We start from the raw sequence: 22,039 nt of genomic DNA, 5'->3' as shown, positions 1-22,039 counted from the left end.
ACTTCTAAATATATTTATATAGCGCCCAGGTGTAGTTCTTTTTTGAATTTTGTGTATAAGATTGTCTATGTGTGAGTGTGGTGACACTCACTATCATTGAAAACTCCCATTATTGGCGACTGTGCGCAGACTGGGTAGAAACTTTTTTATTATATTATATATTGCTATCTTTTTGGTCACCATTTAAAAAGTTTTCACCACCCTGCAGCAATTGTTATCACTATGTTTGATTTCAGAGAAGAAAGACGTCTAATTTCTGACAAACTATTTAATCAAAGTAATGATTCCATAGAATTAATAGATGAAGATCTCAAAGGAATGATGAAAAAACTTGAAGTAGTTTTACAAAAGGAAAATAAGATCTGGTGGGAGGTAGCTACATTAGAGAATTATATAGCACATCAGCTCATTCCTAAAGGATTAAAAATTGATAAGAAAGCTTCTTTTTCTACGGCTAATGAGACCTTTAGAAGTGAATGGGAGAAAATTACTAAAGATTGCTCATTTTCACTAATGGATCTAATAATTAAAGAACGTAGAAGGGAATTAAAATCTTTAGAAGAAGAGATTAGTATTTTAGAATCTTTAGTAACACCATATAGCAACTCTGAAATCTTTAAACAATTAGAAAGTGGAATTAAATATAGAATTAAAAAAGCTGAAAAAGTTATTGTTGCTAAAAAATCTAATAAATTTAATCGAGACAAAACTGATATTGGATGCAGAAGTGAGCTACAAGGTAAAAAAACTCCTAGGATTCCATATTATGATCAGTCTATCCCAATAATTCCGAAGGATAAATACAAACAAGGAGGGGAGGTCTCAAGAAGATACCACCGATTCCCTCCAATTAAGACATATAACAACAGAGATAGGTACCAATCAGGGAATAAACAAAGATACAGTAATGTGGAACATAATGATAAATTCAGAATGAATAGAAATAGGTACTATCATAACGATTACTCCAGGAATCAGAAGAATATATATGACAGAAATGAGGACCTCTCGGGTTCCTTTTGTCATGGGAACCGTTTTTCACCATTGGCTAGAGCATATTCTCCTTTTTTAGAAGAAAGCCCCTATCAATACAATTACAAGTAATTGAGAAATCCACTACAAGGGGGAAAAGAGGGGGCAAGAAAAGTAAAATAGTTAGGAACCCCAAAAGGAATAAGAGAAAAAGAAATCGTAATAAGAATAAGAAAAACAAGACATCTATTAATAATGATCAAAGTAGTGGAAACACTGAGATTATAACAAACCTAAACTCATTGGAGAAATATTCAAAGGTAAAATTTTTTAACCTTAGCTCTCATATTTTATCTAAAGATGAACAATCCTTGTTAGAAAAGGGTTTAAAGTATGCTCCGAATTGTAGTATTAACCCGTTTAACATCTTTGTGGATACTCAAAAATTCATTCGAAAATTAACAATAAGAAAATTCTTTCACAATGAGATACCGACGGAAGAGACGTCTGTCACTCCGTTTCGTCCGAAATCAGTCTTTTATCCACAACATGTTAGAGGTCCCTTTTTAGATACTTTCAATGCCTTAGTTTTGGGAGATTTTGAAAAATTGAATATAGAAGGTAAAAAAAAGAATAGTAATATACCATATAAAAATAGGTGTAATTTAACAATGAAAGAAAGGAAAGCTTTAAAAAGCCTGAAAGAGAATAAAGATCTTATTGTAAAACCCGCCGATAAGGGTGGAGGAGTGGTATTATTGAATACAAAAGACTACGAGTGTGAAGTCTATAGGCAATTACAAGACATTAAAACATATAAAAAATTACGTGGAGACCCCACAATCATCATTTGTAATAAACTAAAAATCTTGATAGATAAGTACGAAAAAAAGGGCACTTTAACACATAAGGAAGCATCTTTCCTTTTGATTGAGAAACCTGTCACACCAGTGATTTATGTGTTGCCAAAAGTACACAAAAGTCTATGTAATCCCCCAGGACGACCAATTATCTCTGGTGTGGATTCGGTTTCTTCAAATCTATCCGAATTCATCGATTTTTATCTTCAACCCCTAGTAGTCCGTAATAGATCCCATCTGAGAGATACAAAAGATTTTTTAATTTCTCTGGAAAAAATCAAATGGGAGAACAATTTTTTCATGGTAACATCAGATGTAAGCACCCTTTATACCATCATTAGGCATGATTTAGGAGTAGCAGCCACTAAACATTTTCTTGACACCTCAAATCTATCGAAAGATTTGCAATGTTTTCTTTTAGAAAGTATCAACTTCATTTTGACGAATATTTTTTTTCTATTTAAGGATGAGTACTTCCTACAGAGAACAGGTACCGCGATGGGCACCAAGTTCGCTCCGAGCTACGCCAACCTCTTCATGGGTATATGGGAGGAGGAAGCCGTGTGGGGTAGTGGTGCGCTCGGGGCGGACTTGGTGTCCTACCATAGGTACATAGACGATATATTTTTCATATGGAAGGGGGATAGACCCAGTTTGGACACTTTTTGTAACCATCTGAATAATAATAACAGAAATATCTTTTTAACTTTCGAAATTAGTCAAACTAGCTTGAACTTTTTAGACATCACTGTGTATGTAAAAGATGGGAAAATAGAAACAAAAAATTATACTAAACCGACAGACTCGGGGACTTTTATAAATATGGCCAGTTGCCATCATAACAACTGGCTCGATTCAATTCCATTAGGCCAGTTAAAAAGGTTGCGGAGAAATTGTTCAGACCTAGAAACTTTTCACACGCAAGCGGAGGAAATGAAAGTTAGGTTCAAAGCGTGTGGGTACGATGAGGACAATATTAATGAATCCTTGAACAAAGTGAAGGGGCTGGAACGGAAAGATCTCCTTAAAGAGAATACAACTCAACCCTCTTTGAATAAGAATAATGAATATCAATGGGCTTTCATCACCGATTTCTCTAAACAACATAGGGATATCGAAAAGATCCTCAGGAAGCATTGGGGGATTCTCAAGAGAGATCCAATCTTAGGCACTAAAATACCAGATAAGCCAAGATGTATTTACAGAAAAGCTCCTAATCTCAAGAATAAATTGGTAAAAAGTTTTCTCGAACCATCCAATAGTAGGACGAAAATCCTTTCTAAAGGTTTTTTCAGATGTGGTTCGTGTGTAGGATGTAGGTCTATAAAAGGAGATGGAAGAAATAAAGTAGAAACGGTTAAGATTAACGGCAACGATTTTTATATAAAAGATTTTATAACCTGCAACAGCAAAAATATAGTATATGGGATTCAATGTGAATGTAATAAATTTTACATTGGTCGTACTTCTAGACCTTTAAAAGTGAGACTTAGTGAACATGTACGTAACATAAAGAAAGGATTAGAGACCCATGCGCTATCTATGCATTTTAAGGAATTTCATGGTAGTTCCTTGAATGGTGTAATGGGTTTTTATGGATTAAAAGCAATCAAGGGTAATCCTAGATCGGGGGATATAGCCACTATGCTAGCTAAGGCTGAGATGAAGTGTATTTTCTCCTTGAAGACTCTTGCCCCGTTAGGGTTAAATAAAGATTTTGAGTTAAAATGGTTTTTATGATTTTGCTTGATTTAATATGTTAATTGCGATCTTGTTTCTAACATTATTTTTTTGTTTTTTTTCATATTTTTTTGGTTATGGAATTTTATGAAGATGTATAGATTTTTTCGGGACAATATTTGGAAATGAAGATCTGAACAATACACAATGAATCTATACAACTGCTCCACGACATGAAATGAGACATCGGCGTCATAGTCTATAATTATAGGTTTTGGCTAACTATTCAGTTGTTTTTCCGTGATGGCTATTGTGTTTTTATAATGTGTCTTATTTTTGATTTATGTTATGTAATGTTCAGTCTTCATTTCCGGGTGTGCCACTTACAAAGTTATGCTTGCGTTCCATCGCTAAGCAACAGGGTATTTCCGCTCCCAGCGGTAAGAGTCGCGTCACTTCCGTTTGACATGTGACGCGACTCTGCTTCTATGAGGAGTGTAGGCTACGTGCTATCCGGCTGCTTCCAGTGCACAGTGTGCGCAAACAGCTTGATTACCTGACATGTGAGTTTGGCACACTCGGATTGGCTTCCTTTTAGGGGGTTTGCCTCACGAGATAACGTGATTGGCGGATGTTTGTTTAAATAATGGTCTGTATTACACTTCCTTACATGTCTTGAAAAAGGCTCTCATATGAGCCGAAACGCGCGTCGACTAAGGAGTGTTTTCTTCAGATCCCCTGTGGTGAGGTATGTCTCTATAAGCTTTGGTTTTTTTTTGGACTATCGCCCAAATCCTTGTTTATGACATTACCCACGTTATCCACAAGGGAGATCATTTGTCATTTTTATCTATTTATTTTTATTTTTCTATTTGTTGCTATTTTTTCGCATGTGATTTATTGTACTATTTATGGATTAACTTTTTGGTGCTGTGGAACTAAGTTTGTTGGTAATAAATTTTTTAATCTGGTATCCCCTGATTGCAATTTTTGGGAGTCTATTCTACATTGACGGATACAGAGAAAAGAAACCATTATGAGTGGTTAATCACTATTCTTACTGTGAGTTTCGGTACGCTTGCTATGTTTTCCCACCAAAGAAACCTTTATATGGTGTTTCTGCATGTGTTGATGTGAGTTACGGTACGCAGGATACTGCTGTTCTATCTCTTTGTAATTTCCGGGTGATGGGATCTTTAAAAGAAACCTTTTGAGGAACACACATCATATTTCTGCTGTGAGTGGGGTACGCTGGCGTGTCACAGGGTATTTGGGGATTTTGATCTCCTTGTCTATGAACTAAGATTGGAATTGACCTCCTGAAATATTGATATATGGATATATTTTTCCACATGTCAACTGGTCGTGAGAAAAAAACCCTGTAACATCAATCCGTTTTCTGGAGGAAGAGGAGAAGGTGTAAAGGATCCAACTTTGAGAAAGGGATGTATCCACTTCTAAATATATTTATATAGCGCCCAGGTGTAGTTCTTTTTTGAATTTTGTGTATAAGATTGTTTAGTAAAAGTAGTGGTGTTCCTACTTCCTCTCTGGGATGATGAACGACTCCCAGCAGCAGCAGCAGTAGGCGTAGCAATGCAGGATCCTCCGGAGGAATCCCGGATAGGAGAGTCAGTCATGCCAGTGACATGGCCTGCAGGACTACTTCCGATCCTGACTAAGGAGGAAATTGACGAGGAGGGAGTTGACGGTGTGGTTTGCAGGCGCTTGGATACAACAGGACAACGGGATTTAGGTGTCCCTGGACTGCTTACGGTCTTAGCCAAAGTTTCTGAACTTGACAGTAACTTTTTATGAACGCGCTGCAGGTGCCATATAAGGGAGGATGTTCCTAGGTGGTTAACGTCCCTACCCCTACTTATTTCACCTTTACATATGGTACATATGGCAAGACAGTTGTTGTCCGGATTTGGATAGAAATATTGCCAGACCAAAGAGGTGGAATGTTTGGTCTTATGCCCAGGCATGACCGTGATGGGCTTTTTCATCTCACGGACAACAACTGTCTCCCCCGGAGCCTGATTTAAACAAACCACATCACCATCAGAATCCTCCTCGCCAACTTCCTCCTCAGCGCCAGCTACACCAGTATCCTCATCCTGTTGTACTTCAACAGTGACATCTTCAATTTGCATATCAGCAAGTGGACTGTGGGTGCTCCTTTCAGCACTTGCAGGGGGCGTGCAAATGGTGGAAAGAGCCACCTCTTCCCGACCAGTGCTGGGAAGGTCAGGCATCGCAACCGCCACCACACTTGGACTCTCCTTGGGGATTTGTGATATCTTCTTAGAACGCACAGTTCTTCGCTGTGCTTTTGCCAGCTTAACTCGTTTGATTTTTTTAGTGGGAGGAGGGCTTCCATCGTCATGTGAAGCTGAACCACTAGTCATGAACATAGGGAAAGACCTTAGCCGTTCCTTGCCACTCCGTGTCGTAAATGGCATATTAGCAAGTTTACGTTTCTCCTCAGATGATTTAAATGTTTTTTTAAGGTCATTTTCCTGAACTTTGTCATTTGGGATTGTATGTGCCCTCTACTATGACATTGGGCATCGGCCTTGGCAGACGACGTTGATGGTATGTTATCGTCTATGTCATGCCTAGTGGCAGCAGCTTCAGTACTAGGAGAAAGTGGTTCTTGATCTTTCCCTATTTTATTTTTATCGGAGAAAGTTTTGTCCTCCATTTATGTTATATTGATATATACGTGCGGCTAAGGCGCACGCAAACACAGAAAATAATTTTTTATTTTTGTTGGAGACTAGTGCACTTTGTGGGTTACACCACCCTTTAAGAAATGAGCCAGACGGCTCTTTACTTATGGGACACAGGTGCACGCATGGCGCTGCTCCTTTGTTCATGCGCGTGCAGCTACAGTGCACACAATTCACAAAGACAGAAAAAAATGAAGAATTTTTTATTCTTTGTGGAGAGCACTTTGAGGGTTACACCACCCTTTAACAGACAGACGCACGCTTGGCGCTGCTGCTTTGAGGATGCACGTACAGTGCAGACAATTCACAAACACAGAAGAAAATATTTTATTTTTGTTGGAGTGCACTTTGGGGGTTACACCACCCTTTAACAGACAGACGCACGCTTGGCGCTGCTGCTTTGAGGATGCACGTACAGTGCAGTAAATTCACAAACACAGAAGAAAATGTTTTATTTTTGTTGGAGTGCACTTTGGGGGTTACACCACCCTTTAACAGACAGACGCATGCTTGTCGCTGCTGCTTTGAGGATGCAGGTGCAGCTACAGCCCACACAATTCACAAAGACAGAATTTTTTTTTTTGTTTAATTCTTTGTGGAGTGCACTTTGGGGGTTACACCACCCTTTAACAGACAGACGCACGCTTGTCGCTGCTGCTTTGAGGATGCAGGTGCAGCTACAGCCCGCGCAATTCACAAACACAGAAAAAAAAAGAATTTTTTATTTTTTGTGGAGCGCACTTTGAGGGTTACACCACCCTTTAACGGACAAGCCAGCTGGCCCTTTACTTATGGGACACAGGCGCACGCTTGGCGCTGCTCCTTTGTTGATGCACGTGCAGCCACAGTGCACACAATTCACAAACACAGAAAATATTTTTTTATTCGGTTTGGAGTAGGGGTGAGCGGGTTCGGTTCTACTCGGTTCCGTTCGGATTTAAAAACCGAATCTTATTGGCTATCCAAAACTCGTGACAGCTGATAGCGAATAAGATTCGGTTTTTAAATCCGAACGGAACCGAGTAGAACCGAATCCGCTCGCCCCTAGTTTGGAGTGCACTTTGGGGGTTACAGCACCCTTTAACGGTCAAGCCAGCCGGCCCTTTACCTATGACACAGGCGCACGCTTGGCGCTACTTTGTTGATGCATGTGCAGCCACAGTGCACACAATTCACAAACACAGAAAATATTTTTTAATTTGGTTTGGAGTGCACTTTGGGGGTTACAGCACCCTTTAACGGTCAAGCCAGCCGTCCCTTTACTTATGACACAGGCGCACGCTTGGCGCTACTTTGTTGATGCACGTGCGGCTACTGCGCACCCCTGATGGATAGAGCACCCCCTGGACAACACTACAGCACCCCTTTAGGACTGGGACACTGCACAGGACTTTGGAGTGGACACAGCCCCTATGGATAACTGACTGCACAACACAGTACAGCCAGCCCCTATGGACTTTGGAGGAGTGGACACAGCCCCTATGGACAACAGCAGCACAGCACAACACAGCCAGCCCCTATGGACTTTGGAGGCGTGGACACAGCCCCTACGGACAACAGCAGTGCAGCGCAACACTACACTACACAGCCCAGCCAGCCCTAACTCCCACCCTCCCTCTTCACTGTCCACAGCCGAGTGAGAAAATGGCGCCGACGCAGGTACCTTATATAGAATCCAAAACCCGCGAGACCCGGAAGGCAGGATGATGATGTTCTGCCTCGATTTCGGGTCCGAGTCAGGCGGGAAAAGTCGAGCCTGAGTCGGATCGGGGGGGTTCGGATTTCAGAAATCCGAACCCGCTCACCCCTAGTATATATGAGTATTCTAACCTAATGCATGTTCTCTGTTCCATATAACTTACATTCCACTGGATCATCTGTGGAACCTACTACAAGATCAAAGACTTTACTAAGATGTAAGACCTTTGAACATAGGACAGTGCTTGTGTCTGGTACAAAATAGTAAAATGATTGTACAGGTTGAGTCTCCCATATCCAAAATGCTTGGGACCAGGGGTATTTTGGATATCTGAATATTCAGAAGTTTGGAATATTTGCATACCATAATGAGATATCTTGGGAAAGGGACCCAAATATACACACAGAATGCATTTATGTTTCATATACAACTTATACACACAGGCTGAAGGTCATTTTCTACTATATTTTCAATAATTTTGTGGCTCCAACAAAGTTTGTCTTCATACATGAAATTAATTTTTTTCATATACACCTTATACACAAAACCTGAATGTAATTTTATACAATATTTTTACTAATTTTGTACCATGAACAAAGTTTGTGCACATTGAACCATCAAAATGCAAAGGTTTCACTATCTCAGTCATGCCAAAATAATTCCGTATTTCAGAATATTTGGATATGGCAGATTCAACCTGTACTGTAGAGGTGTGGTGTTCCTCAGTCTTCAGTCAAACCGCTGTCTCTTTGGAGTACAGGACACTTTTTCTAACGTGCATGCAGTCACATGCACACACACTCACAAAGCAGAGCAGCGGTGAATGGATGCCGCGTACATGAGCGTGGCGTCCATTTTTAGTGCTTGTAGAGGCTGAGGACGGCCCTGTAGCTGCTAGATTGCTGGATGCCCCCAGCGTGACAAACAAATGTCACACTCCAGGGGGCGTGGCCTTGCAGACATGAGGTCACGCTCCCTTCAGCAGAATTTTGGGAGGTATTCTTCATACCAATTCTTTTGTAACAAAAATACTAATATTTTGTGTCTGTTACAACTGCGAGCGACTTTGTAAGTGGCTATGATGCAAAAAAGTGTTGGAATATGTGTTAACAGGTAGAGGAGTGTAAGTTCACACCATCGGATACCCTGAGACAATGAACAGTCCGATACTTAACCAGTAGGGTGGTTTATTTAGTGGCAATGTGAATTTACAGCCGTACTCAGTTATGCACGCACTGACTTATTGCATGGAGCGGAGTGGAGCTTACAGGTCAATAGCTGGTGAATGTATGTGTATGCAGTGTACTAGCTTCAATAGCGGCTCTGGCAGGATGGATCAGCGACAATCTCTGGAGTTAAGTGGAAGACGGGATGTACTAAAGCTGAAAATGCGGTAAAACCCCAGAAAGCATGGATTTTACCGCATTTTCCATATGTACTAAGCATTCGTCCCAGTGGCTGGCGCTACCCAGTAGAAGCCTATGGGCTTCTTATCGGGACGCTCCCCCTTGAGAGGGATCCGATCGGATCCCTCCCAGAACACCCCGTGGCTGGCGGCCTAAGGACACAAGAGGGAGTTCTGGGTGTTAAACCCCATTAGTCCCTCCGTCCTGGAACATTGCAAAGCTGTCCTTTGCTATGTAAATTGCAGCAGCACTCTCCTACTTTAACATAAAGTACAAAAACGCTACCCAGGCAGGATCCTCTAATTGTGCCAAGCATCTTGCATCATATAGGCAAAAACACCAGGGGGTCTAGTTACTAAGCAGTGTTAGGAGACAGAGTGAAAGTGATGTCTGTGATAAGTGCCAGCCAATCAGCTCCCAACTGTAATTTTTCAAACACAGCCTGTGAGATGACAGTTGGGAGCTGATTGGCTGGCACCTTATCACTTTCTTATCACTCTGTCTCCTAACACTACTTAGTAAATAGACTCCCCAGGTGAATGAGGACACATCTGTATGTAGAGCTTAGTTTATAGAGGGGTGAGGGTTTAGCAGCCAATCGCAAGTCAGTATAGCAGCGCGCCTGGTAGCCAGGTCGGTTAATAGCCAATCAGATCTCTCCGTGCTACCGTGACACACCCGGCGCAGTAACCGATGGACTGCGGGGCCCGCCACGTACACACACTGTTACCTACAATGTCTCACTGCACCCCGCCGCCACCGAGACCGGCAGCCACTACATGCAGTAAGCCGCTCATATTCGGCCTGAGAGGGCAGAAACGCCGGGACGCCATCCACAAGATGGCGCTGTCGATAGGAAGGAGCTGGGCTTCCTCCACCAAGATGGCGACCTTGTGCTGCCGGAACACGGCTGCTCCCGCTCCTCTGCTGTGTCTCCTCTCCCCACTGCATTTCGGAAGTTACTCTGATGCTATGGAACAGGCAAAAATGGCGTCTCCTAAGAGTGCTCCGAAGGATGCCCAGGTAATCAGCGAGTCGGTGCTGGCTCTCTAGCTGTTGCAGTACTACAAAGTCCAGCATACCTGGCTACTGCTGCTCATAGCTTCACAGCACGTCAGCCGCAGGCTGTATCAGGCTGCCGGCTTGGTCGGGATGCTACAGAGGGATATGACACTTCTATTATTGTATCCAATTGTGCATGTCCCCTGGCTGTTCCTGAGTTATATCTCTCCCCCTGTCTGTACTTAGATCAGTATGTGTATTGCATTTATATGTTCCGTATGGCTCTCTCCCCATCATGTACAGATGTTTCCTGCTTCATCTTTGCCGATCGTGCCACAAATGTGCGCACGTATCGCGCCATCCGATTACCCGCAGCAGAATACACTACGGCGCGCACTGCGATCGGACCATGCATTCCTACGGTAACGCGGGTGCAAACGCAGTGCGCATATCTGCTCGCGAGCACACAACTTGCACCATGCGTGGCACGATTTGCTGCGTAGGACACATCTGTATATCAACACTTTGCATAGGTTTATGCTGTACACGATCTCATGTAAACTATAAAGATGCAATGGCCAAAAATTGTTCTGATAACGTGTAGAGTATATCCAAAGCCCAATGCTATCCAGCACTTATGTTACTGCTATATTTACACATCCTACATATGTAATGTTCTGTGTCAAAAATGTATATTTAAAAAAATACCTGAGTAGGATGTGGAACTAGGAACTACACCTGCTAATAGGTGACGTACATACTAGTGCTTGTAATGTATTTATTTATTTGCAGTCTACGTTTTAAACATGCGTCTGTGACAAGACAGGAAGTTATCTTGTTTATGCCAAATGTGTGTGTAACTGGTTTTAATGCACTACAAGATTCGATAAGCAGCCCCCACCCTATTGTTGTAATATCCCATGGGTTAGTGTAAGGACAGAGTGTTGGGATTGGGGATGGCTTAATGATATAACAATTTGGATCTATAACACATTAATTAAACAGGTTGTGCACATAATTGAGGCAAAATAGGGGCTGCTGCGCTCTTCTCTCTGAGAGCAAGAGGAGTGAACTGTCAAAGTCTAGGGGGGAATTCCATTCTTGGCAATGTATACGAAGACTTGCCAGAACTCCAGCACTTCCCGGGAACACCAACATTGCCAATATTCCCTCACACCCCATAGAGGTGCACAGAAAAATGTGTGTTATGCTTGAGGTTGCGCCCAGCAGAACATCACAATTGCACATTGCTGAGAATTGCATTCTCAATCTAGTTATCTCGGTATCTTCATTGCTGTGTAACTACATCAAATTTTGGGTGTAGATTGTCTAAACAGGGGTGCGAGTTAATGCAGAAATGCTGTTTGACTCCAGCAAAGTGTCACCTGGCTGTTACAAAAGCAGAGACCATTCTGGTGGTCAGTTTATAAAGCAGACTGTAGAAATGAGCAGAGCTTTGCAATCTGAAGCTACAGTGTACAGAATCCCAGTATTGGTAAACTTTGGGTAGAAAACTCAGTTATGATTATTTGTCCGGATTCTGATCCAAGCTTGTCATAATTGTACTACAATAGTAGACGTCCTTTGAGTTTGCATTTAACTCCATAGTTGTGCCGCCTATCATCAGTGTACTGAGAATGTGTTTCTATTGCTGAGCATCAACACTAACCATTTTAAGAGTAAATTATTTGCTGGATAAGATACAAGCGAATAATAACATTGACATTGTCTACAATAATATTAATAGTAAATATTTACAGTATTATTTATTTTGTTTACAGGTTATGGCCCAAATTCTAAAGGATATGGGGATTACAGAGTATGAACCCAGAGTAATTAACCAGATGCTGGAATTCACATACAGTAAGGAGATCAAACTTTTCATAGTTTATTGCAACTCTTTATTATTAAAGTGCTATGTTGGTGTTTTCAGTACTTTAGCAATATCATTGAATGCAAAATAGATTTTTTTTTGGCATGAAAACAGTAGTTGGCAAAAAACATTATATACTTATGGTGAATACACACGTTCAGATCTGAACAATAACGATTTTAAAAATCGTTCAATCATTCATATCTGAAGGAAAATCTGACATGTGAGGCTTCAACGATGAATGAGGCGCATTCCCGATTGACAAATAACAATATCTGACATCTGATGTGTTTGAAGTCAGATTTGGTCGATTTCAGTCATTTTAATGCAGTCAGAAATCGTTACAATCGTTATAAAAATCGATCATCTGACCGTGTGTATGCACCATTAGTGTGACGCTGCATTCAAATCACCATGAATGAACTACTAGTGTTAAATAGAAGATAATGAGATGATTTTCTGATTTTGTTTTTTTACCTCTCCTCTACTCCATTGCTGATGTAGCATTGGTGAAGTCTTCCACTATAGTAAGTACAGGATAGTCCTTTCCCAGGGTGACATAAGACTGGACTGAACCAATGATACTAGATAAGACATTATAGACTTAATTTTTTACTTAACTTTTGACGCACTTGTCAGTTCATGTATAACTATTCTAACGTGTATAAATATTACCCTTGTCAGGGTTTCACAAACTTTAACTTGATATTTTAGGGTATGTGACAACAATTCTGGAAGATGCGAAGATTTATTCCAGTCATGCGAAGAAGAATAATATTGATGCAGATGATGTCAGGCTGTCCATTCAGTGTAGGACAGACCAATCATTTACATCTCCTCCTCCAAGAGATGTGAGTATTGCACCTTATATACTGTATTCCAGCGTGTTTTAGAAGGGTATTGGGAATCGTATAACTCATCCCCATATATCCTGCAGCACATCACATCATGTTCCTGTAGCTTGGCAGCACTGCACCCCTGCTTTCTGTACATCACACAATCTCCTGTACTGTACTGCAATACTTCATACCTGTCCCCCCACATATACACCAACAGCACATCAGACTGATCCTCTACACAGCTCTGTTATGTCCATATTCTCTATTGCACATTTTCTCATCACACATTAATGAAGCTAATATTCTCCTCCTGTCTCCACTCAATTATCTTGCTCTCCACTCTTTCACTGTATAATATAGTTTGGTCACACAATGATGGGTATTGATAGAGACTCCTATATTAAGAATTCTCTAATGCCATTAGTACTAGAGGAGTATTTAAAAAATGATTGAGCGCTCAGTGAAGACAACTGCAGTTAGTATTTGGGGATAGGGGCCCAGTTTCTACTGTGTATGAATTAACCAATCCAAAATGAGTATTTATGCAAAGCAAGTCTTTCTAGCTGTCAGCCTCTTCCTCCTTGTTGAAGCCCCATCCTCCTTGTTTGGTTAGAAAAGCCCCTACCTCCTAACATAGCATCCTGCTACAAAAGGGTGAGAGAGAGCATGAGTGATATCTTTAGTTAGGTGTAAACACTTAGGGGCAGGTTAAATTAGCCGCAGCGCTTACCACGGTCTTATAGCCTCAAGCTTTAACGCCCGGAGTTATTCAATTAGAAGCCCATTTCTTCACGTGGTAATCCCGCAGCTAACATGCAGTAACCCAAGATTCTGGGTTTAGTTCCTGGAGCCATGGGTTAACGTGATTGCGGCGGCTAAAAGCTCTACTTACTCAGGAGGGTGTGAACGGGAATAGATAAGTGCAGCCTGCGGCTTTAGAAGCATGCGGTAAGCACCTGGACTAATTGAATCTGCCCCTTAATGTATAATATATAGGCATTTCTATTATCACATTCTTTGTAGCCCTTGGAAGCTTATCTTTTCTCTTATAGAGAAAGAATAGTAGTAGTTAAAATAACTCTACATTTGCTATCAAAAATTGCACTGTATAGTCTATTTGGAAGCTAGTTATTGCATTGATTTATCAAATTTATATTATTGAACAGTGTCTACAGGGGCATTATTTGGTAGATGAATGATAAAATAGGCAGGCAGCTAAATTATCTTCTTATATACCTCATTCAAATCCTAATCTGTGGAAATTAGAATTGGTTTGTATCCATAAAATAAGAAATAGAAATTCTAAGATTCCTATTAGCAATTATATGAGCGAGCTAATTGCAGGTTTATTGGCTAAGATATGTATTATTCGCTCATTGTTCTGGTAAGAATAATATGCTTGGGATAAACTTCCTTTGCCAGTTACTGGAAGAGTAGATTTGCCAAATTTATTTTGTTGCACAAAACAGGTTGTTATGCCTTCCCATGTTTGAATTAAAAAGTTCTTGCAGTCTCTGCAAAGCATTTATCTGAGTTACTTGGGCACAAAATTATGACGAAATTCCAAGAATTAACGCAGTACAACACCAGACCCAGAGATCAGCTCAATTTTCAGATTTATGTGTTTGAACCCATAGGTGTTCCCCTCAGTCTGTTATTATTTGAAGCTATGTTTTAACCGTTACATACAGAATTCTGAGTCTCTCTTACCAGGAGGGGAGTAACCGATGCACTTTTTGGTACCTTACACCACTCCACAGTTTAATGCTACAAGTACAGCTGAGTGGCAAGAAGGTGGCAATTTCACTGTCTTCTAGTGTCATATTGGCATACATTAGTCTAGAGCCTATTAAAGCATACCATACCTCATCAATTCTTTAGGGATACCTCCAGCTGTGACATAACTGGTCTAATTGAATTCCCCTCTAAGTTAATGGGTGCTAACTGTACACCGCTCCCTATTCAGTTCGCCCCGCTTATCATGGATTTCTTTTTGGAACTACTAAGATCCGAAAATAAATCTCTGATCGCTCTGCAGTTATCGGGTGGTAACAGCTAGTTTACGCACAAATCCGTGAACTTTTCATGGATTCTGTGTGTTAATGCCAGATAACATGTGTTTACGCCTATTAACACGTTCATTTAATAGGCGTTAACTAAGGTATCGGTTGAAAAAGGGAGCATGGTTGAATAGCCTCAGGCGATAAAGCCAGAGACTGCCTTCCTGATAACTTATCGCTTGTAATTAAATCCCCCCCTAAGTCTCTCTATGCTCCATAATTACATTTTGTTATCTGGAAGTAAATCTCCTCCTCTAAAGGTCAAATAAACATTCCTTCATTTGGTGAAACATTTATATTATCCCTAGTCTTGAGCTATGTGATTTTTTTTTTTTTTGGTTGAAGCAAGATTTGGCACAATTTTTCGGCCACTGGGAGGTCCCAATATTGGCAGCACGTACTATGCAACTTAAATGAGAAATCTACAGTTTTTTATGGCTCATGGATTCATAATTTGCATATGTCCGCCCTCAAGGATGATGAGGTGAACATATGAAATCGTAGGGAATATGGTCATTATCGTGATGCCCGCATAGGGACCTTTTAGCCAATATCATCTTCCAAGTCTGACTATTTTGACATTCCAAGGAAAGCAGTTGTGGAAGTTTTTTGCCCGTTTTGCCGGCAAAACACTTATGCCTACACACTACCTGAGAAGACAGGCCGATCACCAGATTATTGGCAAATCAACCCAAATAATTGTCTAGTGTAGCCGGTTACTAATGACAAACTCATTTACTGCTCATGCTTTCAGATAAGGCCTATCTGACCTCAACTAGGGTAAGGCCCAACATAGCATGACCACCACTTGTGAGAGATGTCCACAAGCCAAATCTGACTTCTGATGTTTCATATGATCATGTCACTGTAAAGTCATGCAAACCATGTACAGATGTGTCCACTTACATCTATCCTCACTGCGCTACAAGTCCCGCTACACAACGCGGGAGCTCCGTGTGATTACGAGCGTCTTTTCGTGAGACTTTTTACCTTAAAATGCGTCTTATTTGCACAGCGATGCGAATAGATGGCACAAGCAGTTTCTACTGATTAAAATGATTTGCAGCATGTCTATGTTCTATGTGCAACTGTGAGTGTATCTGCATGCTCAACACTACGTTACAGTGTTACAGCTGCTGACACTGTAACATAGCAATTCGCATGCAGATACACCCGCACTCGCTCAAAGAATATAGGCATGCTACATAGCACTAGCAGCTTCTGATGATTAAACTGATATCTATTCACATCACTGTGCAAATAACACACATTTGAAGGTAACAAGTCACACGAAAAGATGCTCGGCGCTACAGAGTCACGGCATGGCGAAACTAGAAGGGCTGTCTAACGCGCAAGGAGGCTAGATGTATGAGGACCCATCTGTAGTTGAGCAGTGGACTCAATGTCAACTTTTTTTTCCTATTAGACTCCTCTTCAGTTTACTTTCGTGCTAATTATGTGTATTGCTTTGCATGGTGACAGCTGGCATTTTCTGTTTTTTCTACTGTTGTGTTTTTTTCTTTAGCTACCAAACCTATAAACCAATATGTTTCTATTCCGTTATAGTTTTTGCTAGATATTGCAAGACAAAAGAACCAGACGCCTTTGCCTTTGATCAAACCATACGCAGGACCTAGGTTGCCACCAGACAGATACTGCCTGACTGCACCAAACTACCGGCTTAAAACTATACAGAAAAAGGTATGTATATCCCAGTGTTCTTGTGTTGTGGACATGGGTGAAGGTAGTTGCATTCTGTCAGTTGAGCAGCACCTATGGGCTTACTTGATAAATGGCACTGCGCCTTTGCTTCACTTCCTAAACAGTGCTATATAAATGAGAGCACTTGATTGGTTTAATTTATGCACATTACATCAGGTTCTTAAGTTAGCTCCTTGTGTTAATATCACTGGGCACGATTCTATTCAGCGCGATGTAAATAGCGCCGGGAGAGAACTCCCGGAGCTATTCAATTCATTGCGATGTTAGGTCGGGGAAGGCTCGTTCTCGCGCCTTAAACAGGGTGTTTAGGCGCGATAACGGGCATTCCCTGACCTAACTTCCTGGCGCGAGGCTGTTTTCCAGGCGCGAAGGGCAGAAAACAGCCTCGCGCCGGGACTTTTGTCGGATTTCTTCTCTCATCCCCGGAGGGATGCGAGAAAAAATCATTAGTCGGACTTTGCAGCGCGGTGTATTGAAGAGCTCACTCCCGGCGCTATTTACATCGCGCTGAATCGAATCGTGCCCACTGTCTATTATGTTTGTCCCTCCTATACATTTATCATCTATGCATTTCAATTAAGTGTATTCTACAATTTAATATAGTGATGTTATAGGGTTAAATACCTTTTTTTGTTTGTATACAGTGAGAAGGATTTAGCAAAAGTTGACAGCCCCTTTAAATGTCTAATTTTCTTTGTTGTTTTCGTATATACAATTGGACACTATATATTATTGAACACTATAGTGTTCCTTCTAGCATCTGAACCCAGGCAGGGCACCGATCAAGAAGGAGTCTACATCCCCAAAAAGGGGATGTGGCCTCTTGAGGGAAGGGACGTGGCCTCAGCTCCCCACCCCTTCCATCATTCTAGGGGACGTGCCCAGCACCGCTGCCCCCAAGCTCTCCCTACATTGTGAATAGATGCCCTCTGCTCACTGCTCCCCCCTCCCCCCCTCCTTCCCCTCTCCAGTCCGTGGAGGGATGGCGAGGACATGGAGAAGCGCAACAAGACATCAGTAGGCGGGGGTGCTGCAGGCCCACTGGCGTCAGGCTGTTATCAGCTGGATGCCCTCATAGATATCAGCATTGCATCTATTTCTGAATCAGGCCCCCAGTCTTCAGGTTAGGGGTTCATTAGAAAATTTTACTTACAATAACAAGCGGTTAATTACTGAGTTCTATGAATTACTTTCAATTAATGATGTCATAAAATGTCAACAAAGTAGAAATTTGTGGCGCAGGGAATAAAATCGACCATTGACTCTCTTGATCCTTTTGTGCCTTCCATACATCTGCCCACCTAGAATGTTAAGCTGCATTAGAGAGAGAACATTTGTTGCAGACCCTAGGCCAGAGGTTTCCAAACGCGGTCCTCAAGGCTCTCGAACAGTTCAGGTTTTAGAGATATCCATGGTTGAGCACAGGTGGTTAAATCAAATTGACTGAGGTACTTATTAAGTCACCTGTGCTCAACCGTGGATGTCTCTAGAACCTGAACTGTTGGGGAGCCTGGAAGACCGTGCTTGGGATCCTCTGCCCTAGACCATTTTCTGACTTTCTATTTTCTCTTTATTTGAGCAGATCCCATCCGCTAGTAGAATAACTGTTCCACGATTGAGCGTGGGGGCTGTAACAAGCAGACCCAGCACGCCTACACTAGGTAAGCTGTACGTGTGTAAGAACATCTATTGCCCTGTTCTGCAAAGTTCTACCATTCCACTGATGCTGCTAATGTTAGTATGGCCCGCTTACCTGCACAGTGTGACATATATGGCCTCTGGATTGACTGATGTTAAAAGTAGCAGCTATCTAGAAGTACAACATAATTTTTAATGTGAAACAGTCCACAAGGGAAGTTATATTGGAAAATAACAGTACAACCTTTTTTTTTTTTTCCCTCCGACTGTTTACCCATTGGAGGGTCTGCGTTATAGTGAACACAATGTACACAAAGCATGTCTCCACCTCCTGAGTCCACTGCAATGCTTTGAGCCATTAGTTTACATGACTTTGTGTGGGAGCCACAGATAAGTGGCACCCATAAGGCTAAGCGTGTTGAATGGACTGCATTGTGGACTCTCTTCCAGGAGAGCGACGGTAGTCCATATATTATTTGATTTATTTTTGTTGGATTGTTATTTATTTACACAGTATTCTTTAATGTACCATAGTTTCCTTTTACGGAGAAATTTAAGGTGCAGTCTCCAAAATTTTGCTGAACCCGAGTGTTTAGCGTTAACTTATCCTAATAATGATCTTTTAATGGACACCCTCCGCTCAAACTATCTCTGTTTCCAAAGTTGGTGGCACTCCGGTGACTCTGGGTGGTCAGCGATTTACAGTTCAGATCCCGACTTCACAGACAACAGTTAAAACAGGTTTGTAACGCTTCTCGTATTCTGTTTTCTTAATGCATCCCTTAATTGTATTTGGGAATGTTTCACAGCCAACCTATTGCCCACACACTGAGGCAGCAAGTTTACAGGAAGAAATAATGTGTTAATGCAGCGTATATTTGTACTAAGAACTGGTGCCATCTGTAACACTTGCTCATATGTCCAGCTGCTGTAATACAGGTATCATCATATTGATAGGAGAATGGGATCCGGCTAGGGTCTTGATGCATTTTGAGCCTTAGATCAGTTCCAGAACAGTGATTTATGTGTAGTTAGTGGTAAGCCTGATAAAAGCAGTTGATATTGATTGTACTGTAATCGTGTACACGTGCATTAAATGCTGATTTATTTTCTAGCAACCCCTACGACGGCCACCGTGCAAAATGTCCTAATTAACCCTTCACTGATTGGCTCAAAGAACATTCTCATCACAACCAACATGGTGTCCTCGCAGAACACAGGAAATGAATCCAACCCACTAAAGCGGAAACTTGAAGATGATGAGGACTATGATGCAATATAGAAAGTTTTGTTTGCATATAAACCTGTATTACAACAAAAACGGAAAGACTTGGTTGATTTTATGGATCCTGCTGTGAAAATCATGAACCTTTAGTAAAAGGTGACTCAAGAAAAGGATTATCTTTATTTTTTTTTTTTTAGGCATAAAAATAAACATTTAGGAAAATCTGATACATTATTTAAAACATATACTGTGTTCACTATGGATTAAGAACATTTGCTTTTCAATCACAGGAGAAACATGCACTGCACCCGTATGAAAAGTGATATTGTCCACATTACGCTGCAGCAGCTCTGCTTTCTGAAATACACTTGCAAGAGCCTGGCACAGCCGGAGGTAGGCGGCACTCTGTGACATGCGTAAGGCGCATTATCTGTCTAATCAAGAGCAGCTCGGTCTGTAACTTCTGATGCGAGTGTTGTTCTTTCCTGGGTTAGAGAGATTTTATTTCTCCATATTGTGTTTGTCATCTTAACAACTTTTCCTCCGATGTGGAGCAAATGGCCAAACTGCCAATCTGTTTTCACTCTAGCTCTACATCCGTTACCAGAGATGGCCAAATCCACGGAGCCAGGTCGTCAAATACCGCTACAAAATTACTTCTAGCGCTTGTCTCTCTGGAGACCTTTCTGCAGGTGCCAATGGATGCAGATCTTCCTTGGCTTATTAAAAGACCCTGTTGAATCCTAGATTTAACCTGTTGGCTTTTGCATTCATAATTGTATAGTTGGGTATGAAAAGTAAGAGCGATATCTGCGCAAAGCAGAGACTAAAAAATAAACAGATTGCACAATGATATATTTCATGCACTAATTCCAGCAATTCTGACCAGGTTTATGTATTGTTTTGGTATCTGTACGTGACAGCAGAACTCTCCCTTCTACTTTTCAATTTGGTAGCGATTGGTTACTGTGTGCATTGGCTTCAGACATGTGAAAGTACTCATTGATGTTTATGGGTGTTAATTGAAGGGCATTTCTATCCAGAGAAGAGGCTGTAATCATGGTTTGCATTCTGGGACGTTATCTGGAAATGAAAGCAATTTCTCTATTGTAATGCGCCCCCCCCCCCCCCCCCCCCAAAAAAAAAGAGCCATTAACTATCTATCATTATGTATTCTTTTTCATACACAAATAACTCAGTGATTATATATTACTTTGCCCTGTATCGCGCTGTTCCTCATCAGCTAGTGCTGGCACTATGTGAATGTTACCTGAAAAAAGGATCAGCAGTTGCAGTACCCGCACAATTTAATGTAATAAATTCCTTTCAGCAGTATCTTCTCATGGTTTTGCTTTACAACTGTATTTTTTATACACAATTTCTAGACCATTCTTAATTCAGGATGGGTATTTATTCATGTCGGAGCATAGTACGTGTTTTGAGATTACCTTGTTGTGAAGAAACATCTTCTTTGCAGCTACTAAAAAAGCTTATGCTAGCACAGGAGCATATCCCAGTTACGTGTGATTAATCAAAGTCCTATGGGTACACACTTGGCAATATATATCTGTCATCGCCGAGCGACATATCGCGAGTGCATCAGCGGTTGTGTACACCCAATATTTCTGTGAATGACATCATTCACAGAAATTCAGGTTGCTTTTTCTCTGCCCTAATCTTTTATCCATTCATGCAGTGTGTAGCAGCATACTATTCTAGTGTCATGCAACAATGACAAGACTATAATGGCTAGAACATATATTTATACATCTTAAATGAACAGCATATTATACAAAGCAGTTTCCAGCAATCTATAGATGAAGCAGCTATTTTAGGTCATTCAGTTGAGCTCCTGCATTGATGCCTAATGGTGCCACACTTCTAATGATGCTCAATAAAGTGGGTAAAGTTAGTATAATGGCATTAGTGACATCCTCTGCCCATCTGTAAACAGGAAGCTATAGCAGCGTGTTGTACTGATGGCTAGCCCTGATCCTTGGAGATGCACTGAATAGGGTGCTGCCATTGACAACCTAGTTCAGGCTTGGCCAACCTGTGGCTCTCCAGCTGTTGTGAAACTGCAAGTCCCAGTAGACCCTCCCACTGATCATCTGTAAAGCATGCTGGGACTTGTAGTCTCCCAACAACTGGAGAGCCACAGGTTGACCAGGCCTTTCCTAGTTCTTGTCCTGAGGAGGCAACAGGAAGCTTAGTGAGCTAATCCTACTTGATTCATCTGTTAAACAGAATTTAAACTCACGTGGAATTATCACCTGTTTAAATATGGTGCATTGTGTGCCGTAAAATTGCGGTTAGCATAGGAGTCGG

The 22,039-nt window shown here is 41.3% G+C and overlaps 1 protein-coding gene across 1 annotated transcript; it reads left to right on the top strand.

Moving 5' to 3' along the window:
- The first annotated feature begins 10,013 nt into the window (after positions 1 to 10,013).
- LOC148538603 (transcription initiation factor TFIID subunit 9B-like) lies at positions 10,014 to 20,842 on the top strand. Its single transcript, XM_088453052.1, has 7 exons — positions 10,014 to 10,375; positions 12,136 to 12,217; positions 12,942 to 13,078; positions 16,693 to 16,827; positions 18,431 to 18,509; positions 19,150 to 19,227; positions 19,602 to 20,842. Exons 1-7 carry the CDS (start codon positions 10,046 to 10,048, stop codon positions 19,766 to 19,768), a joined length of 1,008 nt encoding a protein of 335 aa, XP_088309178.1. The 5' UTR covers positions 10,014 to 10,045; the 3' UTR covers positions 19,769 to 20,842.
- Positions 20,843 to 22,039: the final 1,197 nt, after the last annotated feature.

Source organism: Taudactylus pleione, unplaced genomic scaffold (assembly GCF_031769625.1).
Source record: "Taudactylus pleione unplaced genomic scaffold, aTauple2 ptg000039l, whole genome shotgun sequence".
NCBI lineage: Eukaryota > Metazoa > Chordata > Amphibia > Anura > Myobatrachidae > Taudactylus > Taudactylus pleione.
This window is presented reverse-complemented; position numbering and strand designations above follow the sequence as displayed.

Excerpts from the sequence above, each read along its gene's own strand:
- LOC148538603 (XM_088453052.1), top strand. The coding sequence starts at position 10,046 with ATGGACTGCGGGGCCCGCCACGTACACACACTGTTACCTACAATGTCT. Across the intron at positions 10,376-12,135 it reads GTGCTCCGAAGGATGCCCAG|GTTATGGCCCAAATTCTAAA; the intron begins GTAATCAGCGAG and ends TTTTGTTTACAG. Across the intron at positions 19,228-19,601 it reads ACAGACAACAGTTAAAACAG|CAACCCCTACGACGGCCACC; the intron begins GTTTGTAACGCT and ends TTTATTTTCTAG.